This window comes from Hemicordylus capensis, chromosome 3 (assembly GCF_027244095.1).
Source record: "Hemicordylus capensis ecotype Gifberg chromosome 3, rHemCap1.1.pri, whole genome shotgun sequence".
Lineage (NCBI taxonomy): Eukaryota > Metazoa > Chordata > Lepidosauria > Squamata > Cordylidae > Hemicordylus > Hemicordylus capensis.
The window spans coordinates 308,110,305-308,136,554 of NC_069659.1; the positions used below are offsets into that span (position 1 = coordinate 308,110,305).

General features: G+C 43.3%; 1 protein-coding gene and 2 long non-coding RNA genes across 4 annotated transcripts in view; 1 reads left to right on the plus strand and 2 right to left on the minus strand.

The window, feature by feature from the left end:
* PAX3 (paired box 3) overlaps nt 1-26,250 on the minus strand; it is a 187,218-nt gene that overhangs the window by 154,711 nt on the left and 6,257 nt on the right. For both annotated transcript variants that reach the window (XM_053304522.1, XM_053304521.1), the window contains exon 4: nt 24,275-24,409. In XM_053304522.1, coding sequence (XP_053160497.1) covers nt 24,275-24,409 — 135 coding nt within the window. The remainder of the gene's footprint in view (nt 1-24,274; nt 24,410-26,250) is intronic.
* LOC128348850 (uncharacterized) lies at nt 420-10,817 on the minus strand. Its single transcript, XR_008318383.1, has 3 exons — nt 10,710-10,817; nt 654-726; nt 420-534 (listed from the first exon to the last, which is right to left on the minus strand). It is a non-coding gene; the product is annotated as an uncharacterized LOC128348850 (long non-coding RNA).
* LOC128348849 (uncharacterized) lies at nt 10,874-21,015 on the plus strand. Its single transcript, XR_008318382.1, has 2 exons — nt 10,874-11,119; nt 20,727-21,015. It is a non-coding gene; the product is annotated as an uncharacterized LOC128348849 (long non-coding RNA).

Consider the following 26,250-nt stretch of genomic DNA (forward strand, 5'->3'; position numbering starts at 1 on the left):
AACGGTTCATACAGCCCTACTTTGCATGCTTGAAACTCCCCTTCCATTCACAGAAGGAATTTCTGACACTGGTGGACCACTACAGGTATGGACACTGCCCATGTACTTTAAAAATGGAACCATGCTTTGCAGGTGAGATGACTTTCTTGTCTACACCCATTTATGACAATCTTGACTTCTGGGTAACTCTGTTATAGGTATTTCATGTGATTAATCATATTCTCCTTTTACAAATCTGTAATTTCAGAGAAAATGGTTCACAACGTTACTGAAAGCATTAATATCTTTAGCATTTATTCTTGTCATTATGCAAGAACTTCAGTTTAACAGTGTAAAGTAATATCTAACTATCTGGCCAGCCTAACATGAACCTCAATCCAGATCCACATGATATGATATAAAAGAAGCTAAATAAGATATGGTGATATCATGGTTTATTCTAACATGCAACTAAACACATTTTGGGCAGTGTCCAAAACATTGGTGCAGTGTAAAATAAGTTGGACATCTGGGGTAGCAGACACTAGGTTGTATCTGTAAAAGAAATAGATGAGGAAAAAGAAAAAACCAATTTAAAAAATAGAAAATAAAGATTACTATTTCTTTTCAATTTTCATAATCTTATTCTAATAATATCTCACAAGTTTAATTACCTGACAAATCAAAAGCATCTGAGTCATACTTAACTCTACTTAGTCTTTGTAAGTACACAACAGCTGTGGATCACTAGTGGGAAAAACACAGAAAATAAGAGTTTATCATTTTCCCTTCTCTCTTTCCTGTTCTCTTTCTTTTGGTTACAAGAAGTGTAGGGACAAATGCCTGTTCCTGACTGGATTTTGTAGACTGATGATAAAGAATGACAGAAGCTAATACTGAACAAGTCACGCCCTGTTCTCTAGAGATATGCAACATTTGCTGTTGAGTTGTCAAGTTGTCTCTGCAAATCTCTGACATTCATTCAATAAATGAGCAGGTATATAGTAATGTCAGGGCAATGATGGATTCTATTCCTTTCACAAACCATCCCACAACATCTGGCAGTGTTTGAAATCTGTCTACAAGGACATTTTTTGTAAGAGCATGATCACTCCACATCGGAAAAGATGGGTCCCCATGGCAATGTAGATGTTCAGTAAATATACACCACATCACTCCATCTCATGTCTCCCAGATTCTTACCTATATTACTTCTTTGTATATGGCAATTCATTCTTGTGCATACACAAAAAGGATTCCAAAGCATTTTTAAAAATGCATAATACAGGAATGACCACATGGTTTAGTTTCAGTCCAGATGCACATGTTGGGAGGCTGATCAGTGTTCCCTCTAAGAGGGATTCCCAGACGTTGTTGACTACAACTCCCATAATCCCCAAGGCAAAGCCACTGCAGCTGGAGATTCTGGGAGTTGTAGTCAACAACATCTGGAAATGCCTCTTAGAGAGAACAGCGAGGCTGATGTGTTTTTATTTTTCATTAAACGTGCTTTTCCATAAACAATATACAACATTTAAAATCACTCAGGCGATACCAGGGGCGTTGCCACCATTGGGCGAACATGTTCAAAGAACCTGGGCTCCCACCAATCAGAGGCCGCGCCTTGCACCCCAGACATGCCCCCTGTGTCTGACGTCAGATGCAGGGGGGCGTGATTTCACTCCAAAACGGGGCCACACAGCCCCATTTGAGAGCGAAATCGGCCAGCACTGCGATTGCAGCGCAACCAGAGTGACTCTCTCTTCCTTTTAAAGGCAGAGAGAGCTGCTCTTGGCCATGCTGTGAATGCAGCGCTGGCCAACTCTGCTCCCAAATGTGGCCGCATGTCCCCATTTGGGAGTTAGATCGGCCAGTGCTGCATTCGCAGTGCAGCCAGAGCAGCTCTCCCTGCCTTTAAAAGTGCGGCCCCTTTGGGGAGCGAAACCACGTCCCCATGTCTGACATCAGAGGCGGGAGGCATGGCTAAATGCTCCCTGCGTCTGACGTCAGGTGCAGGGTGCGGGGCTGGAGGGGCCGCAGCAGAGGCAGCACCCAGGCCGCCGCTTGGCTCCCTACACGGCTGGGCAATCCATACAAACATATGGGGGCAGGGGGCAATCAGTGTTCGAATGAACACTATTTGAGAATTGTCAGTGACTTGAAACAGGAGACTTTTGGAGTGAATCTGTGCATTTCCCTCCTTTTGTTTAGGGATATAAAGTTTTTAAGTCTTATGACTGAAGAATATAAGGGTGAAATATAAGCCTGAAATGTTCATCAATGCAAGGCAATGTATTGATAATTTATTGATAAAAGCAGCTGCTGGTTTTCTTCCCTGTTCCAATTTTTTTAAAGGAAAAAGGCAATGGTATTGCAAAACCAAAACATTCAATTAACAAAGGTTTTTAAAGTTGTAAACACTGAGGCTGTTCTCACACGTAGTCAAGTCTGGGCTAAGGCAGCCAAGCCGGGACTTGGCTGCGTGTGAGAACGGCCAGCAGCCACACAGCTGCCCAGGGGCATATCTAGGGTGGGGCAGGCAGGGCACATGACCCGGGCGCCACTTGAAGGGGGGCACCATTTTGTAAAATAAAAAAAATTAGAATGGCTGCCAAAAACAAAATGGCCACCATGCATGCTCAAATGGCCTCTGTGAGGCCCAAGGTCATGCCAGGCCTTGCAGAGGCCATTTGAGCATCCACGGTGGCCATTTTGTTTTCAATGGCCTTTTAAAAAAATATCATTTTTAAAATTGGCCACCGCACATGCTCAAATGGTACCTGTGAGGCCCTAGAGGCTGGCGGGGTGAGGGGGAACCTTTGCAAAAAAAAACAAAAACCCACAGACTTTAGGAAGCCCCCCAAAGGGGCTACAGGTTAAAAAAAAATTTAAATTAATATAATATAAGACACTGTACACATATTCAGATTGGCACTATGTACAGAGAATCAGGGCTTGTGAATACTGAGCTGACGCTTAAGAGCTAGGATTGGATTCATTTGCTCTTACTTTGCTTCTTGTGATAAGTGAGTTAAATGTGATGTCTTGCTAATATGGCTATTAATGGTGAGTTTGTCTTTGAATCAGTGTGAAATCCTTAATATTAAGGCCCACTGGGAGTTTCTTGCTCTCTTTCTCTCATTTTAACTGTCTTTCTGAAAGACTAGAATATATTCCAAGAAGTGACACAGTTTACTCTGCATATCCTTTAATTATTTTCAGAGTATCTAGGAAAAGTCAAATTCTCCATTGATTTTTAAAACTTATGTAATAGTGATGCTACAATGCATAGTAGAGAATTAGACAGGCACTTCTGTTTAGTTTTCCAAGTACATCTCCACATAGTATTTGGGTATTTCATGAGCCCCAGCATACTGAAATTTGTAGTTTTCCAGCATTTTTTGATCTGCCTAAGTCCACTGCTAAATAGTTTTTGAAATATTAAAAGATTAACGAGCCTGACTTGTATTTTTCAGCTGATATCATGGTAAAGTTATCTGAAAGATGGGTGTCAAATGCTTGGACAGGGGGCGCAATTTCAGTGCTTGCCCTAGGCGCTATTTTCCCAAACTACGCCTCTGCAGCTGCCAGTAGTGCCTCGGGGGCAAGCCCGCCAAAGAGGCTTGCCTGTTAGCCAACGTGAAGGGCACGAGCACACCCTTAGCCCAGGCCAAATGCTCGTGTCGGTGCTCCACAGCACCAACACAGCAGCAGCCTCCTGGCACTCATGAGGTGCATTATGGGATTTCTAGGGGCTGGGACAATGCGTCCCAGCCCCTGACCCTCCACACTTCCGGGGGCAGCCAGGGTCCGTCTGGGCACGTGGACTAGGACCAGGGAGACCAGTGTTCAAATCACCATTCAGCCATGGAACTGTGGTTGACTTTGGGCCTGTCACTTATCTCTTGGCCTACCCTACCTCACAGGGTTGTTGTGATGATAAATATAACCTTGTACACTACTCAGCTTACTTGGAGGAAGAGGAGGATATAAATGGAGTAACTAAAATAAATATACGTGAGTGGCAAAAATAAATTTAAAATCCTCCTATCACAGGCTTGAGGCAAAAAAAAAGCATAGTATCTATTGAACTTCCCTCTGACCGTTGAAAGGCTACACAAGAACACCTTTCAAGGGCAAGCACTGGCTGTCCTGGGTGACTCTTAGCTTTAGGATGGTTCTTTCCCCCCCTGGCTCTCAAGTTACTTCACAAGGCAGTTAATTGTCACTGCCTTCAGATAAGAGCCATGACAAATAGGGAGGGCTCTCTTCAATATCAAGCAACAGGCCAGGGGCAGAGTGAGGAGCAGCACTCCTCAGCTTCAATCCATTGCTTTATTCATAGGGTCATGTTATACAGCTAATGTCTGGAGAGGTGGGGGAAGGGTGGGGGGGCGGGGGGGGCTGGAATGCTAACCCCATCAGGCACAATAGTAGACCTATCCTGCTTCCAAAGCCTGTTTGTTTGTTTGTTTAAAACATTTTTACACCATATTGCTAAATATGCATTTATACAAAGCACTTCCTAATACATACTAAAACAAGATATCGAATCAAAGAAAGACAGATGGACAATAAGAGAATCAGATAGCTGTGAAAGGAAACCATTCGGACATAGAAGGATCATGGGGGCGGGGGAAGAACTGGTAAGACTCGCTTTGGATTCAGCAAGGCTGCCATTATGATGACATTATCAAAGCACTTGGCACATCTCAGAGATTCTCCCTTCTTATTACTTTAAATGAGCCATGGCTGAACACTAGCAGTAAAACACTAGTTCCAGAGCCAGATCCTAATCAGTCCACTCAATCTGAACCCTCCTTTACAATATTTTATTGATTTCTTAGCATGTACCCAATGGGAGTGGAGAGGAGGGGATGTATTAGACTTCCCCCAGCAACTGGATTTCTACAAGGTTCTGTCAAGCAAAGGGAAATGGCAAGGAGGAGCAGGGCAGCCCAGACCAATCCCTTCTCATCTCTCTGAGCACAGAGTCTGAACACCCTAGCCCTATTCAAACATTGAGGCTGTGCTCATAAGCAGCCAAGACCAGGCTTGGTTGCCCATGAGAACCACCAGAATCCATGTAGATCCCAATGGTGTCTTGGTGGCAAACCCACCAAAGAAGCCCACAACGCTGCTCCCAGCTGATACTGGCACAGGAGCATGCTCCCAGCCATCATCCCACAATGCACCACACACACTCACACAGTGCCTTGTGCGGTTTCTGGGGTCCAGGTCGATGTGTTCGGACCCTTGCACCTCTGTGCTGCCTGTGGCAGCCACGGACCATCTGGGCATGCGATTCATGCACCTCGCAACTCTCCAGGGATCGTCTGCAAAGCAGGTGAGTTTCTGATGCCTCCCCGCCACCGACCCTCAAGCCCTCTCACGATCATTGAGAAAGGGCTGGCTGTGTTTGAATGCTTTCAGGCGTCTATATACATGCACATGTTTTGTGTAAATGGCTGTGCCTGCCTGATGCTTTCAAATGCTTTCAAATGCAGGATCCAGATAAGAAGTATACTGTTGTATGTACACTGAACATGTGTTCATAACTGTACATGCATACAGTTCTGTATGTCTGCACTCTGTACACAGATTGTGCACATACATTGGACATAATGTGTGAATAGGGCTCTGTCTTCTACAGATGGAAGGCAAGACTTTCCCCTTTTAAAGAATTAGGACAACAAAACGTCCAGCCTTGAGTAGTTATGTCTACAGGAGGCAGACAGAGCATACGAAATAAGCTGATATCATATAGATATCATTCTAGGTTATTTCACACAGAGAAAATATTTCAGTTGTATAATTACATGCAGGCACTTGTGCATCTTACAGATACTGGAACTAATTTGATTAACATTTGCTTTGACTTTATCAGGAAATAATCTCTCCTGAGCAACAACACTCACAGTTTCTGTATACTTATGAGATTTCTAATGCCCTGCCAGAATTGGACCACCACAGAAAATAAGCATGCTTTGGGGCAAAATCCGGCAGAATCCAGCTGGTAGATGGTTTGTGTATCATACATGCATATGAAAAACACATAGATGTGGATGGAAGCTAAAAGTCCATTCTTTCTGCTTGACTTGCTCCGTGTATTTTCAAAAGAAGCAGCAGCAAAAGGACAGACTTGTGGATAATCTCATTGCAATTTTTTAAAAGTAGTGGTTGTACATTAAGATGGTTGGTTCATTTCTAAAGACGTATGTTCAGATAATCAGACAATTTAAATCAAGGCATGGCTGTTTTAAGACATGCAGATGGACTGATTAGTGCAACTATCATGAAGACATTTTTACATGTGAGGCTTAAAATAAAATTTGTGTTTGTTCTGTCATGCCCTGCATTAACAACATTAACATAGAACAAAGAGCGGAAAACAGCCTTGAAGGCTGCTTTTTAATGCCTTGTGTTAAAACAATCTGAGCCAGTAGATTGGTTTTTGTTAGCTAAATAAGTTTTTCAGAAGCAGTGATCCCTCTAACAGGGAATCCCAGATGTTTTTGACTACAACTCCCATAATTCCCAGCCAAAGGCCATTGCAGCTGGAGATGCTGGAAGTTGTAGTCAACAACATCTGGGATTTCCTGTTAGAGGGAAGGTTGTTCAGAAGGACCCAAGTTCAGTCCCCCATATATCCAGGTAGGGCTGGAAAAGACTCCTGCTGGAAACCTTGGAGAAGCCACTGCCAGTCAGTGTAGACAATACTGAGCTTGATAAACTAATGGTCTGACTCCATACAAGGCAGCTACCTGTGATACTATGACCTCAAACTTGTACATCATCATGTACGGTAGCATGTCAGTGTTGTTATCAAGTACAAGTATAATTCAGAGATAATTGCAGAACAATTCTGAGTGAATGAATTTCTAGGCGGGGCACACAAAGGGTAGTATCAATTATTCAACATTCAAGGTACTGGTTATTACCTTTAAAGCCCTAAATGGCTTAGGCCCCAGGTACCTTAGGGACTGTCTGCTCCCAGATGAATTTACCCACCTGACTAGAGCAGAACTGGGAGGACACCTGCTTATGCCCATTTGTCGAGCACATGGAACAGGGCCTTCTCAATTATTGCCCCCAGGCTGTGGAACTTGATCTCAGATGAGACCCTCATAGCTCCCTCTCTCCCAGCTGTTAGGAGGAAAGAGAAGACTGCCCTTATATCTATCTGTGTGTCTATCTATCAAATTTGTAGACCACCCCAAACTTCCGACTCTGGGTAGTTTACAACAACATAAAACAAATAAAAAATAAAAACCTTAAAACCACAGTCAAGTTAAAAAGCTTGGGTGAAGAAATGAGTCTTTAGGGAGTTTAAAAGTTGTCAGAGATGGGGAGGCTTTTATTTCAGCAGGGAGCACATTCCAGAGTCTTGTGGCAGCAACAGAAAAGGTCCATCCCTGCGAGCTGGTGGCAGCTGGAGATGAACTTTTATTCAGGCTTTTGACCAATGAGCTGTCCCTTGCTCTTTTTAAAGTTTTTAGCTGCATTTGTTCTGATTTATGTTTTTATTGAATTGTTTTTATCTTGTCGTTAACCACCCTGGGATCTCAGGATAAATATAAATATAAATAAATAGTATCCTCAGTGACACTTGCAGAAGGTTTTTTAGTGATGGTGATGTTTTGCAGCTAGCAGTGCAAGAGGAATTAATAGAGGCAGAAGAGCTTGTCTTACAGAGGTAATGCAACTTAGTGCAACATTTATTTTCCACTAGCACAAGAACTCCTCTGAACAGAGGTTACTTCTTCTTTGTGATGACTTGTGCAAGAGCATTACTGCTAGCAGCAGATGCCTCTAGCTGTCTCCCATTCATAACAAGGACCTACGTTATATTCAGGATAGCAACAAATAAAACACACTTACTACTGGCTTACAGGAAAAGAGAAACATGGGCAACCCAATCCCTGAAACAGATTTGCTGCTGTCTGGCTGTAAGCCATTTAGTTCTCCTTACATCGGTAGGACTATTTCCATTGATTTCCAAGCATGGGAAGGGCCACCACATATTGCTGCAATCCTATGCATGCCCACGTTAAAGGAAGTCCCACTGATTTCAAACATGGTGTTGCTGATCTGTGCAAAACCCAGTGGCCCCATCCACCCAAGGTTCTGTGCCATGAAGTGAAAGCTTATGTCTAACACTCTCCAGCTAAAATGAATGAGTTAGAGTTTTTAATTTTGGTTAGATTGGTTCTCCTGAGTGTTTTAACTGACTTTTGAATCAAGTTGTGAGACATACAAGTGAAAAACAAGTTAAGAATATTAGCTTGGACTTTTGGCACTGAGGGAGTTTTTCAGCCACAGCTTCCCCCACCCCATAAATATTTACAAATATTCTAATGATCACAGGGATTCTAAATGCGAGTGAGCACACCAGAATATTCACAAGGAGTGTCATTTTACTGAATGATTTACTGAAAGTAAAGCAAATGCAAATATTTACACTTAAAAGCCTATGTGGTTAAATGCTGATTGAAGAAAAATGTATGTAGAATCTGACTTTTCTGCCATCACTATTACTCATGCTGGGATCAAAGTTCCAAAGGATGGCTGACATTCAGACTACCAAAGTGCCCACACAGCTATGGGCATGCACTGAGAGTCTGCATACTGCTTTGTGGTGACTGAATCAAGAGTGCAATCATGCAAAATCACTAATATTTCAGGTCACTCTCCTGCACTGGAAGCACTCTGTAGAAGTGAAGCACATCCCTGCCTCAAGGGACAGAAGAACATAAGAACAGCCCTGCTGGATCAGGCACAAGGCCCATCCAGTCTAGCATCCTGTTTCACACAGTGGCCCACCAGATGCCTCTGGGGACCCTACAGGCAAGAGGTATGTGCATGCCCCCTCTCCTGCTGTTGCTCCCCTGCAACTGGTATTGAGGGGCATCGTGCCTCTGAGGCTGGAGGTAGCCTATAGTTACCAGACTAGTAGCCATTGATAGATCTGTCCTCCATGAATCTGTCTAAACCCCTTTTAAAGCAATCCAAGCTGGTGGCCATCACCACATCTCATGGCAAGGAATTCCATAGATTAATTATGCTCTGTGTGAAGAATTACTTCCACTAGTCGGTCCTAAATTTCCCAACCTTCCATGTTGGGAAATTTATGTTTCTACTTCTACAGAGGGCTTCTGAAGTGTGTGAGACAGTGCTCCAAAATATCAGCATTCTTGGGCAATTGTGCTCATTGTTCAGAATGCGCCAGTGCGGCGCAAGGGTTCCCACTGCATCCCTGCAATGCTTGGATGGTTCATTCGTCAGGATTACAACTGATAATTATAAGGATGTAAAAAATTGCCTTATCCTGATTCAGGCCATCCAACCTCATGCTGTCTACTATAAGCAGAAGCAGAGGCTCTCCAAGGTCTCCTGGGTTTTTCATCATGTTTCTTGAGGTCCTTTTAACTGGAACTGAACCTGGAATCTTAGACAGGCAATGTCTGTCTTCTGTGATTAAGTGATGGCACCTCCCATATCATAGAATCATAGCATTTTATTGCTGGAAGGAGCCCTGGAAACTGTAATTTTTTTTTAATTATTATTTTTTATTGGCGGGGGGAAGCCACCAAAGCTGAATGTATTATAAGACTGTGTGTATTATAAGACTATATTCCTGCATTGTGCTTGCAAAAGGCACATATTTCATCATTCCTTAGATAAATGCAGCTTTGTGTTGGAACTGTTTACTCTCCAGTGCTAAAACTTGTTTGTTTTTCACATGACTGCTCCTGCTAGCTCTGGAGTACAGTTCTGCTAAGGGTCAGTACATGAATCCTCAGGAAACCACAAGCAAGCACAAAAGAGAATGCATTGTGTATGGCACTGACAACATTCCCCTGAGACCACACCCATAGGCCAGGTGCCCACCCACCCACTTGGATGATGCAAGGCATAACTGGAAGCTATGGAAACAATGTGCCAAGTGTGCTGCCTCAACAGCACCACGGGTTTGGTAGGCAGGCAAGGAGCAAGCCAGGTTAATATTATTAGACTTTATGTTGGTTTATTAACTCTAGAAAAATAACTTAGTCTATGTCATTAGATGAACCAGAAGCATGGTGATCTCTTAAGCGGCTAGTGCAGCCTGTTTAGAGATAAGGTATTGGGAATCACTTAGCTGGGCTGTCCAAGAGTCAATAAAGCTCTGGCTCCTCCTTCGCTTGGGCCTTTCTCACCTTTTCTCTGCCAGTCCTAGCAGTAGCAGAAAAGGGCCCTCCTGGGAAGGAGGGAAAGAGGCCTTCAATCCTCACTTGAACCTGGCTGAAGACAGTGGTCTCTTTATCCAATGGGTTTAATGTCCAAGTATCATCAATATGAATCAACAAATTCTGAGGAAACTGCAGCTATGAAAATGTGAGTTATTATTTGCATGTTAAACCATAAAAAGAATTTAACTTTGGGTGTTACTTCGTTTGAATAAACTGCATGAAACCATCTGATGCTCAGAACACCAGGACATTATTGAAGCACTGAAAAGGGCAAGAGATAAATGTGCCAGTGCACGTTGCCAGAAGCTGGAGGTGCAACCTGTCCCTTGCCTGTGCCAGTAACACACTTGCCCCCATCAGGCAGGCAATGTAAACATCAAACGTGTACCATGACTACTGCAGTGTCTGCTTACTTATGGCCTATTCCTAGAATGTGATGAGCACATTATAACCTGAGACCCAATTAACACACCCACACTTTCTGCAAGGCTTACTCACAGTTGGCTACAAAAGTGAACTGAAAATGTTATTCATGCAGGAAATGTCACTCCCTACCCCGGCACCCAGAACAGTGACATGGTGGGTGTCTGGCCTCATGAGGCCTAGACAGGAGAGCACATGACTGAGCATGCCCAATCAGCTGAGGACAGGGCAGCGACTTTATAAACTGGCCCCTCCCTTGACATCCTCAGGTCACGGTTAGCTCAGCTCACCCAATCAACCACCCAGTTCTCAGGGCAGGATTAGCTGGTTGCCTGCATGGGGCCAAATAAGGATTTTTGTTTGTTTGCACCTGATTGGCTGTGGCTGTGGATTTTCCCCCCACCTACTTCTTACTGAGCACTTAAGGGCTTCCTTGCCAACAGAAGTGGTGGCAGAAGTCATGGTGGCCCGAGTCACACGGCCAGGTGAGTGCAGGTATTGGTGGATGTTGTAATACTGCAGTTCAAGCGGAGGCACTTTTGAAGGGAGATTTCCATGGAACTGCCCCTCAGGATTTGTGACGCAGGGAGGGGTCTAGGAATGAAACCTTCTTGGGAAGTGTTTTGGCTCACCCACTCAGAGCTCTGGGGCTTGGAAAATGGTGACTCAGGCAACCCTCCCTCAACACAGCAAACTATGGCTGTGTAGAGGTCTGAGCAGTCATCAGTCTTCTATCAGCCTCTGAGCTTGGTTGGTTCACCCAACAGCAAGGGAGACTGACAGGGTGTAGCTATAACTAAGTGGATAGATTCAAAGATCCTGGGGGCCCCAGCTCCTGAGGGGCCCCCAGCTCCACCCCTCCCTATTTTCTTCATTATCTCCCTCACTCTGAGGGGCTGCTGGGGAGAGGGGCAAACACGGGCCCCCTCTCACCTAGCTATGCCCCTAGAGACCCATTGCCTTCTGAGGCTGCTTTCCCCAGAGTAGGTTTACTGGTACTCTTGTTACATGTTTAGCTGTTACATTGCAGGCCCATTTTTGTTAGCTAATAAAGGGTGGTCCAAGTTTAGCTCATTCTGTGTATCCTGCCTCTCACTGGGATTCAGAGGCAATCTTTGTGCACACTTTAACACACATGAAGCTGCCTTGGAGCACTATGTGAAACTAAGAGCCAACTTTTAAGTTACTTGAGCAGTGTGATATTCCTTGCCATGTGATTGCATCCCACTTTTCTGGTGATGTTCAAAATGTGGGGGAAACATGGGAAAGGCATGTGCTGTTCTTAAATAGCTAGCTTGAGTCCCAGAGATAACCACACCATATGTCCCCTGCCCCAACATCATTGGATTTGAACTGATGTTGCCAGAACTGTACGGACATGGTCATGTGAAGGTTGAAACCATCATCCGATAACAAACACTGTGCTCTAAGATGGCAATCCTTAGCATACCTTCAAAGGAATAAGTCCCATTGAACAGAGCTGGACACAGAGCTGGACTCAGGAGTGAACGCACACTGTATTGCACGCCATTTTGCACTTATTTCAGCAGATTTACTCAGAAGTCGGTTCCACTTCAGCCAATGGGACTATTTTCTGAGTAAACCTTTTTAGATCTGAGTTGTTAGATTTTGAACTTGCCCTTTCCTTAGGGCAAGGAACATATTAGATAATTAATTAAAGCAGTTACAGAATAAACATTCAAAACATAAATTTGCTGTAATAATTCAAGTTCTTGTGCAATCAAATCCCTGTTTGTTTAAATTTTGATTCAACTAAGAAACTTTTTAACTGAATTTTAATTGGGCTACTGATCAGCTGTATCCTAAATAAATTGTATATATAAATTGAATAACCTGAAATATATATAATTACATTGGCTTACTTATTATAAGACATAAGAGAAACCCCACTGTAAAAATGAAGGCTGTGTATACAGAATCTATTTAATCTCATGGATTCCCCATAGGCAATGTGGCCATTAATCCATGAAGAGTTAAGCATACAAAGAAGGATTTTCCAAGACAGATAAATTGAAATGACCCTGCTTTGATCTCAGGAACTACAATAGAGGATGAACAACAAGGACCGAGTGAGCTGCTACTATGTTAGGAGCAACTATCGTATTGCCAAACTGGTGCTTAATCAATATTTGGCCAGGGCTGCTGAAAACTTCCTTTTCAGATTTTAATTCCTACTTGTAAGACAATTGAGGAGCACCCAGCAAGATAAGGCATCCAACTGGTTACTTAATTGCCTTTCACTGCATTCTTAGTTACAGGTGTAAATTCGGAATCATTCTGGAAACTTTTATTTCTCTAGAATCAACAAATGGTCCTTCATAGAGCACACAATTAAGCATGCATCTCACGTAACCCTGCTTAACTATAATGGGTCTATAGTGACTTTTTAATTTCATAATGTTTCAGTTTTATTTGCTCTATAACATGGATTTCAACTGAATTAGCGAAACAGCATGTGATAGGAGTACCTCAGGGCAGTGATGCACCGCAGGCCATTAAACAAAGCCTTACAGGGAACTTGCCTTGTTGTATATCATTTTTTACTAACTAATTTCTACTGAGCTCTACATTTGGCAAGCAATATCAGATTCTTGCAAATTGCTTTGCTTGTCTGTTTAGCCCTTGTGTTTGTTCCATGCAATAGAAGGTGACATTGTACAATGAGAAGCCAACGTTGACAAGATTGGTCTGATTTATTGCTTTGTGTTTCACTCAATTTCTTCTTAAATTAACCAGAGAGGACTTTGTAGTTCTGCTTCATTTCCCCATTGCTGTTTTATAAACTAGCCCTGGGGGACTCCTGATGATCTATCAAGCTCAACTTTGCGTGATCTCTTCTTCCTAAAGCATATTGCAACAATAAACTAAATCTAACCGAAGGTGTGCTGAGCTCTTGCTAAGCATTTGTGTGCTAGATATTCTAGGTACAGAAATTTTCAAAATATCTCAAAAACTACCCTGCCTTCTCCTTTGATTGTGTAATACTGTATGCATCACATGGATTGGAATACAGCCCCTGTCCTGTGTACTGTTACAACTGGCAACCAAGAGCAGAATGAAATGCTATCACCTACACATGGTGGACCATTCCATATGTTACTTTGCAGCCAACCCGGGATGCACTCTCCAGTGACCAGGGGTACAGCTATAATGGAATGAGGGGAGGACAAATGTCCCTGGGTCCCTGAGAGAGGACACAGGGAGCCCTACTGGCTGAGTGACAGCTTTCTCTTTCCTATCCTTTTTGCATCTCTCTGGAGTGGGGTGGGGATGGGGAGGAGGTGGTGGTGGGCAGAATCCCATCTTCACTTTTTGTCCCAGGGCCCAGCCCAAACTTGTGATGCCCCTTGCGACAACAGAGCTTGTATGTGTTTCATGAAACCAGGCTTATTCATTGGTCACATTTTAAATTGGTTCCCCTAACAATGTAAACTGCAATGACCATGTCATGACCTGGAGGTTTTTCAGACAACAGGCTTTACCACGAGGTTTTACTGTGAGTTCAGGACATAACAGAGACTCTGATGCAAAAAGAGGAATTTTTTAAACCCTAATCGTGTGTGAAGTTCCCTCTGAAATACTGCATGAAATTTTGAGTAAATCTGGCCGATATGCACCCTCCCAAAATGAAGTTGCTGTAAAGTTGCAGTCTGAAAAAGCTCCTGGCCTTGCACTGTCATTGCTGTGAATGAACTGGGACATTGCATTGGTTCAGCAGGACATGGTCTTGGTTGCAGTAGCGCAACATCACAATGTTCAGATTTTCAAATGCAAAATTGAGCAGAGTGATCATGCATTGGACTTGAAAGGGTATGAAGTGTGGATGGTAAATGTGCATGGCACCTTAATTCAGCCACCACAGAAATAGCCACAATACCACAGAACTAGTGTTAAGTAGCAAACACTGAGAATAAGATTGCAGCAGGGTGGATTTGCCCTACTTGCTGAACACTGTTGTTGCCACACTTCATGCAAACCAGTCTGTGTACTGTGTACTTTGCAAATATCCATGGGATAAGGATGTTAGGTTATGGGGGGGAAAGCCGTATAACTCTGCTGAATTAAGAGAATTGTATTGGACTATATAATAAAAAGTATATAATAGTTTAGATGAGTATTTTTATGTCAAGAATATTACCTATATGCCCTATAAACTGCCCAAACTATACTAGAAACAAATAATGTTGTGACCAAGGAAGGACTATTAGATACTTAAAAATACTCATATAGGCTAGAATCTAGAGACAGCCATATACAAGTCTAAAATGCTTTTGAACATCCATATATGGGCATTCACAATGATCATTTTCAATTGCAGGCTCACGTTGTGAATCAGCCATGCTCCAGAGGGGATTGAAGCTCCAGCTTCAAGAGTAACTTTCTCGTGGGGTTTGTGAGGAAAGCCAATCCTGCCACTGCATTTGTAGAAGACCATGTGCATGTGCACACCCTTTAAATTCTGCCCATCAGATAATATGGAACAATAATCTTATCCGTTGATAACTACTATATTTCAATTAACTGATTGTATAAATTTGACCATAGAAGGTGCACAATAAACACAGAAAATGGCCCATTCCTGTCCAGTCTCACTGTTAGTGCTAATAAAGCTAAATAATAAAGATGAGGTTAACAACACTCTGGAATCTAATTTGTGAACATTAATGCTGATGTTCATGTGTGTTCAACAACTGATATGATGATAACCTAAAAATACCCTTTAAAACCTATATACCCAGCAACCAAAATCTAAGCATCTGACCATCCCTCTAGCTTGGACAGATCATGTGCAGCCACTTCAAAGTTGGTGCATCAAGTCCGTAATTGTAACATTACTTCAAAATATTTGAGCTAGAGGCTAATAGTCGCGTGTCCCATTTACAGTCCACATCTGTCCTCTAATTCCATTAGAGTACAAAGCAACAAATGCTTCCCAAAGCTCACAAACAAGAAAGCATCGCCCTGCTGGAGAGGCGGCATCAGCCTCGGCTCTTTAACTGAGTGGGGCTTTTGTGTTCACATTTTTCTTTTCACTAACCCCCCCCCCCTCCTCCACTACACACACACACCTTCCAAACAGGGATGGCTGAAGAAATTGCACTAATGTGAGCCTCAGGCAAACAAGAAATAAAGAGAGGGGAGGGAAGGCTTGGTCCAAGATGAAAGTGAGGAAGAAAGAAAGGAGGCAATTTAGTCTGCTCCAGCCTGAATTGCTTTCTCACTGAAGCCAAGGGTAGAGGTTTGGGATGAGTAGGGCTCTTTGGAATAGTGCACATGACTGGGGAACAATTCATTGTGACCATGCCTGCAGGCCAATTCCACTGGCCAGAGAACAGAGAGTGCCATTCAAGCACTAAGCAGGAGGAGTCAGCCAATGCCACAGTAAGAGCAACAGCATGTATCCCGAGCACAAGCTCCAGAGAAGGCCTCCCGAAGATTACTGCCCTTTGCACTGGACCAGAGACATCACTACCAATTAAAACCAACATCTCACAGACTTGGCAGGGCACAGCAGGAGGGACTCACAGGTAGACCAGAATAACGTCATGATAAATAAGGGGCCCACAGTTTCCCCAAATATATTGCATATTGCGACATTATATGCCACCATGTTTCTCCAGTGGGCAAATAGGCTTCTCTGTAGCTTTCTCTCTGTACAGCCTCCATGCAGTTATAGATACATGTACATATAGATGCACCATGCACATTAGACAAACAGTAGTTCTGCACAACTCTTGGTAATTATTTGCTCTAGATAGCTATGGCATTAACCCACCCATTCTGTAAGCTGTTTTGTGCTTCCCCTTTCCTAAGCAGTGAGAATTTGTGGGAAGCTTTTAGGGAACGCTGGTGACTTCTTGTAGTTTCTTACGTGATCTTCACCATAATCTAGTTCTCTAAGAAGCTGACAAGATATTACAGGGCAGAGCTACAAGCACATGAACAGTACCAAATTCACACACTAGCAGTGCCATCACTTACTCCCCTTCCTTAAACACAGGTCCTCAGCCAAATCTATGTGCTGCTTTGCAGTTCTTGTTTAAACACACACACACACCACAAGAAAACTTATTTCTAGCCCTGACACAGTATCCTCCATCTGTTACTGCAGTGGCATGGGAAGTTGCTAATTGGTGGCTTCATCAACTGCTGTCAAAATATGTAAAGATCTGGAGCTAGGTGAGTGGGGCCCAATAGCATGGGTCCTTGCCACACAATAGTGACCCAGCCAAGATCAGTGGCAGTGATTGGGCAGAAAGGAGTGGTATAGCATTTCCTGCTGGGCCTTTAAGTGTTGTGACAACAGTGTGTGATGAAGCCATGTTGTTCCTGTGCCATTCCTATAAAATTCTAAGTCGGGGTTCTCAAACTTGGGTCCCCAGATGTTGCTGGGCAACAACTTCCATCATCCCCTGCTGTGATGGCCAAAGGCCATGGTGGCAGGAGATGATGGGAGTTGTCCAGCAACATCTGGGGATCCAAGTCTGAGAAGCCCTGTACTAAGGGAATCACATGTAGGTGGACGTCACACACATTTCTGCTACCTGGAATAATCCATTGACTAACTTAAGGTATTTAATAGCTTGCAGATTCCCCCAAATTCCCAGCACATGATCGCTCCCAATAAGCAAAGTCATGCTCAGTGGACCTCGGCAAAAGCAGGCCATGGGGCGCTCTAAGCCTAACGTAAGACATGCAGGACCCTCTGTTTAAAGGAGTGGGCCTGCCAATATGCAACCTACAACTATATTTACTCTATAATTCACTCTATAACTTCTGGAATAAGAAAAGTGCATTGTATAAGCCCATATTCCAGCAGCCTCAAACTCAGATTCCTAGCAAATTGCCTAAAAGTCAATCAGTCAACAACCAAAACCCTGTCACTTAGCCAAAAGTCACTGCAATCAGGAAAATTATATTTTGAAGGGAAGAAGAAATACAAACTGGTCAGCATGAAGCATTAACACAGGCATCTCAGTCATAACCTTCACAATCAATCGCATTAGTTTTAAGAAACTGAAATGTAACTTCAGCTGCTGTCACATGAAACAATGCAACTCTTCTAGAAATGAAAGCATTCATATATAGTAAGAAAAAAATATGTTATTGGGCACCCTCCAAAAAGCAATTCTTCTAAAAATACGGCAGCATTTTCCCCCTTAGAAAACAGAACACACTCCAAAAAGGCAATGAAGCAGGTCGTACAAAACATTAAGTCTCAGAGGGATTACTGATATAGCATTCTTCTAGTCTAGAACCATGAGTAAAATGGCTTGAAGATTAAGAACAATACATATATTCTTCATAATGCACTGGAAAATACTTTTTTTAAGTATGTGGCATAAGATGATGGAAATGTTAGAAATAATGGCACTGTGGTGAAACTTAAGACTGAATTACCAAATCGTGTTGACTTGCTCAGTCATAAATCTCACTTTTAATCTGAGCTCAGGCAACTAGGAAGTTCTGTTGAAACCAGTGGAATATATTTTTTTCCATAAATATGTTTGGGATTATTTCTAAACCATCTTGAACTCATGTACTCTTGCTTACTTTTCATGTGTGTCACATCTGTATTGTGAATACAAATAAAGCAGTCCCTATAAACTGTTACTAAAAGTCAATAACTTTAAATAAATATTTTTTCCCTTTGTGATTAATTTTTACTGGGGTCTGCATGAATATTCCAAACAATGAGAGCATTACCTGGTATCAAAAATAAGTTTTGTTGTCTACTGAATAAAACTGTTCTCCTAGATCATTCAAGATTTCCAAAATAGAAGGGAACATGGAGGGTAGGCTGAGATGGGATGTGATGAACATATTTGCATTTAAAAAGAAAAGCTTGCTCTCTCTCTTTCTCCCACTCCCTCTCCTTCTCTTGATAGAATGCCACCATATCTGAAGTTCCCTTCCTTATTATTTATATGGAAGCATGTAATCAATCCAGTATAAAACAAGAGAGTAAATGCAGTGGTGCAGTGTCAGGAATTCAACAATCAGTTTTTCACATCTAAATTAAACCTAAATTAAATCTACACCTTGACCACTAGAGAATACATGCTCATCAGAGAGGAAGAAAATCTGTGTTTATTATTTCTACACTATTCTGTCAAGTTCCGAACTCTTTATCTTAAAAAAATATCCCCCTTAATCAGAGATGTAAGTGGTGATAATGGATAAGTATGGCATACCAACAAAATATGTCACTCACATCCATCGTTTTAGAGTATCAAGATACCTTGTAATCTACTTTTATCCCTGTTCTTAATTCCTTAGTGGCTGCACCTCTGAGGTGAAAATGACATGAAAAATTGAGCAATGTATTATTTAAGATGGTTTCCTACTTGAAGTCTGACATCTTACCAGAAACTATTTAAAAATATTTGGAGGTACTGGTTCTCACTATAATTTGTGTGGCCTACATTCCCTGAGAGGTTTTAGGACCCTCAAACTGTTCATATCAGTAGACTGACTGCCATAAAAAGAAGCAGCAACCACCAAAATTATAGACTGTGACTTTTTCAAATAACTCTAAAATAAAACTTAGGCTTCAAAGCACTCTTTCTTAGTCATAGGTGAACTCCATGGCACATACTTTTGAGTGAACATGCAAGTGTCTTAAAGAAGAGGCAGAAATATAATGTTCTAAATGACATGGCATCTTCTAAATATTTAGAATAATTATAATCTTGAAAGATGATAACAAAAACCTCAATGACCAATGCATTTATTTAAGACTCAGAAAATTAATGATCTTTCATTTTTCTTATTGATAATTGTAGCTGTAACTTATATCAGAGTTAAAACTACACTTAAGCAAACTAACAAAAATATCATTTGGTATCTTGATTTTAACATTTTATTCTAAATGGAATTGGTATTCCTTTTGCTGATATTGAAGAAACAAATAGTACAATTTCCAGTTGTCCGTTTAACACCTTATGACCTTGTGTTTATGATTATACACTTTGTACAAACTGTTGTACAAAAAATTGTTTTGAATGTAGTTGAATTCAAAACAACAATTATTTGTCACTTGGAGTGACTTCACCTTAGGGGATGTGCAGTATGAAATGCAAAAAAAAAAAATAATTTCAATATCCTTTTGTAGAGAAATGAGATGTTGCCGACGTTCTTCAGGACTAGCACCAAGACCTGGACTAATCCAATGCCAATAAAGTTCACTGTTCAAATAAATGTATTCAGGATTGGTGTGCCGTAGAAGTAAACCATCATAAACCCAACCACTTCCATTTAACTAGTTTATGGGTTGCAGCTGCTTGATCAAATGTAAAACTGTCTGTTGTTTTGGAAAAATTAACATGCAGCATTTCTTCCTTCGCCCATCTTTATTTCACCACAGTATTTTATTCCTCTGCTCAGATTTTCTGATCAAAGTTCTGCATTTGATACAAGTAGTAAGACTTTGTGATCAGTCACCTATCTGCCTTAAAAAGTCTAGGAGCCTGCCGGCATTTTTTCTACATCTAAAGTTGTGCTTTTAAAAATACATTTGAACTGTGTGAAGATGCAATTCTCCTTAAATTCTGAGTGGACTGAGAGTTTTTTTCCTCCCTCCTTTCCTTTTACAATGCAGAGGAATACTATAGTTTTAAAGAATGGCTTCAGTTGTCTCTCCTGAATGGCTGTCGGCATCTCTAGCCGTCTAGAAAGACTAGAAACATTTTGTAGGTGAAAATAGCCACTTTTTCCATGGTAGAGAGTCCATAAAACTCCTCAGAGCATTGGCTATTGGGGCTCATTGAATAATTCATCCCTCATTGCAAGCCCATAATGTCTTTTCTGGGTCTTTTGTGGGGCCTGTTTTCTCTTCTTTTCTCCTTGAATTATAAAAAGGTTGCCTTCTTTTGTCCACATCAAGCTGCTGCTAGCTGAACCTTTGTCTGGCCAAAGCTAAAGTGTGAGTTTCAATGGACTCTCCCCTCTTTGTTTTCCAAGTTCATCTCCAAGTGTAGATTGTGTATAGAAGGCCTTCTTTGTAAAAGCTGGAAAAGTTGTACAAATGTTTGACCAGCTCATTTGGTACCTTTGTCTCCTGTTCTCCAGGGCCTATGGTGGATATGCAGGGCAAGGTTTGGAGGAGGAGGAGTGCTAGAGGAACCTCAGACAACAAGTCACCCAGCACTGGCAACAGCCTGTCGCCTACCCAAGAACAAGCTCTTGAAAAACTCGCCATAATAACTCCAACAACCAGCAGCAACTTGTCAAGGAGTAGATTAGGTTCTGTCCCTTCATTTCAGTGGTAACTGCAACAGGATGGCTATTTTTTTAACTGATGGAATTAATGCACATTTCTTTGTCCCCCCTGATTCAAAATACATTTTCTCAGGAGTAAGCCCCATTTATTTCAATTAGACATTCTACACTGAATAGGCATAATTAAAGTATACAGAACATAGGGATGCAAGTGTGATCAAGATCACACAGGCCTGGGCCAGGAACTATTCTGCTAATCACTTTCCTGCTTTCCTAACTAGGTGTGTGTCAATGTGGTGTGTATTTTAAGTCATTTTCTCTCTCTTTGATTAAACTATTCTTACTCTTGTGAGAATAAACCTAGGAAAAACTTGGAAGGAGTTCGGAACAGAACTCCTATGTAAAACAGATCTCTCTCCGGCTTCAGATCTACTGGCACCTCCACCCTGACCACATGGATTGTAGAAGTCAGTAAATCAATAGCAAATGTGGCTTCAACAGGCCACTGTTCTACTTTACTTGTTAGGAGGCCGAATCCCTCATCTCTCATTTGACTGGAAGCCTTAGGGGAAAGGGCAGGATCGTGACCTTCTCTCAAGGCTCTACCCACCCCCAATCTTCCCCTGTCCCTTTTTATACAATGACTTCAGCTTGCTTGACTAACCCAAAATACTGCACCGACAGAGGGGATGGGACCAAACAGCTCAGGCCACACGATTGAGCAACTAGCTTTTCACGAGTTCACACAACAACTTCCCACCACCCCCATCTTCTTCCCCTGCTGGGAGCCTCTTTCCCCCAGATTGCGAACTCTACAGATATTGTCAGCTGAATACTGAGATATTTAGAGGGAGGCGGGAGATGGAGGCTAGAGATAAAAGAGTGAACTTCCTCCTCGATTCTTCCTAGTCCCCCAGCCCCCATCTTATCATTAGAAAATCACCTTCCAAACTTTCCCTACTTGAATTTCGGTTTAAACATTTTCTCCAGCGTGGTGTCTGGAGCAATGTTGAGTTCACACGTCCCCCTGTCCATCTTTCTCCCTTCTCCAGCAAGTTTTGGACTCGGAAAATATGCTAACCCGGGTCAAATAATTTCTGATAGCCTGATCTAATATCCACCTTTGCCGACTTCTTTTTAAAAAGCGATTTGACCTTCAGGCTGGGCAAAATGAGTTGCCACTCAATTCTGTATCCTTGTTCTAAAGATTTATGCTTGCTCTAAAAGGTGCGGTGTAGATCTCTGCCTTATAGTGGAAGACCGTTGTGCGTGCACACAGACACACGGAAAGCACATCCCACCACTAACCTCAGCAGGTCACCCAATTCAACGTGAATTATGTTAAGAAACCCTCTTGCCACCATGCTACGCCCGCCAGCTTCGAAATTTAAGGGTCGCTGGAATCCGTGGGATTTATTTACTTCCGTGCAAATATTGATAGAGTGGGGAGCAGGTTCTTAAAGTGACCTCCGGCTCCACTTCAGTCTTGCATCGAAAACACATAGACATTACAAGCCGATTTTAACACACATTAGGAAGAAGCAAGTCCTGCGGGCTGCATATCATGGGTTCCCCAGCCCTGATGTGTTTAGAGAGCGCCTCTTACTTTCCAGCAGACTCCACTCTTGTCTGTCATCCTTCCACTTCTTCGTACACAGTACCACAGATCGTGTTGGGAACAACTCTCGCTGATTCAACGGGACCTACGTCGAAGTAGTTCTGTGAAATATCAGGCCGCTAGCGAATGCATTTACCTTGAAGTGAGTTTAGTGGATATCAGTGAGATATGCTTCCAAGTCCTTAAAAAAGCTCAAGGCAGGAGGACAACTTGGACAGAGTTCTAGAGATCAAAAGGATTTCTCGGTAACGAACATTTACAGGTCAAATCTATACCTGCCAGTGTACTCGGAAGTAAACGCTTCCAACTTCAGGGACACTTACTCCCCAGGAAGAGCGCCTGTGGCCTGATCTATTTCACAGAACTACTTCGAAGTAAGTCCCTTTGAAATCAGTGAGAGTTGTTCCCAACACGATCTGTGTTCTGGACACACTGAATGAAAGGTCTACTGAAACCAGAGGGACTTTATTTTAAAGAATCGCCACAATCCATCTCAAGAGTTCTTCTGCGTGCTCTATTTCAACGGGACTTGACGAGTGGGCAGCTATGACTGGATTGCAGCCAATGTGTGCAGAAGGTGGGTTGAAATCAAGTTCTACAGTTCAGTTGAGATGGACAGTGGGTCCGATGTTTATTTAGGGTCGCCACCTTTCTATCTGACCCTGCTTCTATGCCTTTTAAGACTGCTTTGACACACAGAAATTAAGGAAATGAAACTTTGCTCACTACTTATAACCATCTTCACAGCTTTATTTCAGTGTGTCAGGCAGCTGCGCTGTTCATGGCACAGGAGCAGGACCAGCAGGGAAAAGATGGCCAACCAACCTCATTATTGCCCCTACTACCCTAACCACAGAAGACATTTCTCCACACTTGATATAGTGGCTACTAATGTTGGGTTTTCACCAGCGAGACCTGGGTGGGATCAAATCCTTACTCAGCAAACCTATGAAACTCACTATGAAGCTCACCTTGTTAAGTCAGTCAGTCACTCTCAGTCAAACCTACCCTACAGGGTTGTTGTGAGGGTATAAGGGAGATAACCATGGTCACCTCCCTAAGCTCTTTTAGGAAGGTAAGACATAATTCCAAATGTCTGCCACAGATCTTCTAGCTGAGAAAGAAATTCCGTTGAAATGGAAAAGGAATTTTCCTCCATGGCAAGTCTGACGATAGGATAGTCCTGCGGTTTCCGAGACAAGAGGCGGCACAAATATAGCTACAGTCCGTCTGGCTTCCACGGCCTAGATGCAGGTGCCAGATTTCCAAAACACTTCCAAAGAAAATTGCTTCTCTGCGAGTCACTTTTACCGCTGAGACTGTCGACCACCATTTTTTAAAAAACAAAAAACCCCACCTTCTCTCCTTGACTTTACACCAGCTCTGAAAGGCCTTTTCCCCACCACCGAAATCTGCCCTCTGAATATCTCTGCCTTAAAAGCCCTTACCAACCACGACGGGGACCTTTGTCGACGCGCCCCCCTCCCCAAGTCCTTTCCCCAAACACCATCCAGCGATTAAGGACCAACGACCGAGGAGATCTGCCAACCGTGCTTTCTGGAAGTTCTCCCAACACGCAGTCCTCCTCCCCACGTCCACCCCACCCTGCCAAATTGACCCCACTCTTCCTGGTGAGCGTGACTGAGCCGCCATCCCCCAAAGGGTCCTCCGCCGACAGGTTTCTTTCACTCCGCCAAACTCTGGCCCCGAACACCTTCGACGCCTGTTTAATGCGAAGCAGCCCTCGCCGCCCTCCAGAGAGGAGGCGGCAGGTCCTTACCTCTCTCGCTGAGGATGCCGTCGATGCTGTGCTTGGCCTTCTTCTCGCTCTCCTCCACTTCCTTCCTCTCCAGCTCGGGTTCTTCTTCTTCTCCTTTCCCAAACTTGCTTCTCAAAATGCGGCTGATGGAGCTCACTTTGGGAAGAAAGGGGAGGAAAGAGAGGAGTGAAGCAGAAGCTAGAAGAAGGCAGCAGCTGCGAGTGGCCCCGAAGCGACGTTTGCTTGGCGAAGTGGGGAACAACCCTCGGGGACTAAGGGATGACGCGTTGAGTTTGCGCGTGGAAATCTCCGGTTCTTCGAACCCCTTTTCACTTGGCCGAGCCTTAAGAAACCACGTGCGATTTCCAGCGCGCAATAAGAGTGGTACAGTAACAGACAGTGTAGGCGGCAGGCAGGGAATCAGGAACCACGAGCCATTTGGGCAAGGCCCCTGCACTAAACACGCTTCCCGGTACTAAGCATTGCTTCCTGACGATGACTGTAATCTGCAGCACACTTACTTGGAGGTAAGCCCCACTGAACTCGGAGGAACGTCCTTCTGAATAAACGAAGGCAGGGTCGGTCTCTCCGCATATTTCAGATTTCAGTTTTGCAGGGCGACCTTGCGCACGTTTATGTGGAAGTCGGTCTCGTGTTCAGCGGAGCTTACTCTCGAAAAAGGAAATCACTCCGAAATAGATGGCGCTTGAAACACATCTAATTCGAAGTGATTTCAGTGAGTTGTTTGTGCCCTTATTATTCCCAAGTTTCACAGACCAGAGGGTCGGTAACCAATGGGACCTGCTTCCAAGATAATATACCTTAGAGAGAATGTACAAGCCCCCTTCCCCTAGGAGTGCACCCCCACGGATTGTAATAGAACTTTATTTACACGGTTCTAAAGGGTCTCACACGGGTCTACGGCTACTCATTGCCAAAACGTCGACATACCAAGAGTGGCGACGGTACTTCTGCTGAAAACCCCTCCCTTTGTTAAGCAGCAACTTGCCCGGAGTGGGAAACTTTCAAGCTAGAGGCTGCTGCGATCCCCCTCATAGCGCCCCAAATCACCGACGCCTTCCTTTCAAGAAGTTGCGCTCCCTTCATGGGTACCCCACTCCTTCGTGTCTCCACGCGTCTTCCCCCTTCACCCCACCCCCGATTAACTGAGGGAAAATGTAGTCCACATCCCGTGGCAGTTCAAAGCAAAACTCCTAAAAATGATGATGGGTTAGGAACTCTCCCACAGAACGGCACTTTCCATAGAACGATGAAGGGGCAAGAAGGCTCTGGAGGAGCTGACATCAAAGAAAGACAGTCTGTATGGCAAAGCCCTTTTCCATTTCCAGCCCATAATGGAGCTTCTTTCTTATAAAGTGCCGCTCCAGCCCCCGCCCCCCATCCCGCCTGCTAAACATTCCCGTCCCCTGAAAGCCCTCTCAGAGCAAAGGAGAGAGAGAGAGAGAGGACGGAGGAAAGCGATGCCGCCCACCAAACCGTCCTATCTGGTTGGGATGCATGTGCTTAACTTGTGATGAATCGGATCATCCTGACTGATGAACTCAAGAAAATTACAATCCCTGACGGTTGCTCGTCTTCTCGCTGTTTTTACAATATAGCGCACTACCCACACCCCTTCCCCAACGCTACACCATCGTTTTCCCTTTAATCCAATGCCTATAAAATAAAGTCATACCATATGTATGATCTTACGCACGAATCTACCAAATCGCCCGAACCATCTCAAGGACCTCAAACCCTGTCTGAGTAATGTTGTTGCTCTTTCAGAGTCTGATGGGGACTCTGGATGAAATTCACCCCAATCCAAAACCCAGTCAGCTAAATTCTTGGGAAACCAACTATAATCGGCTCTTAAATAACTGGATGCCACTGCGGTCCTTTGCCTCAATGTTCAATAGGGCTTACTCTCGATTAAGTGTCCGTAGAATTGCAGCCAGCTTTTTTGTTTGTGTGCGAAGAAAGTTCTAGTGGGACCA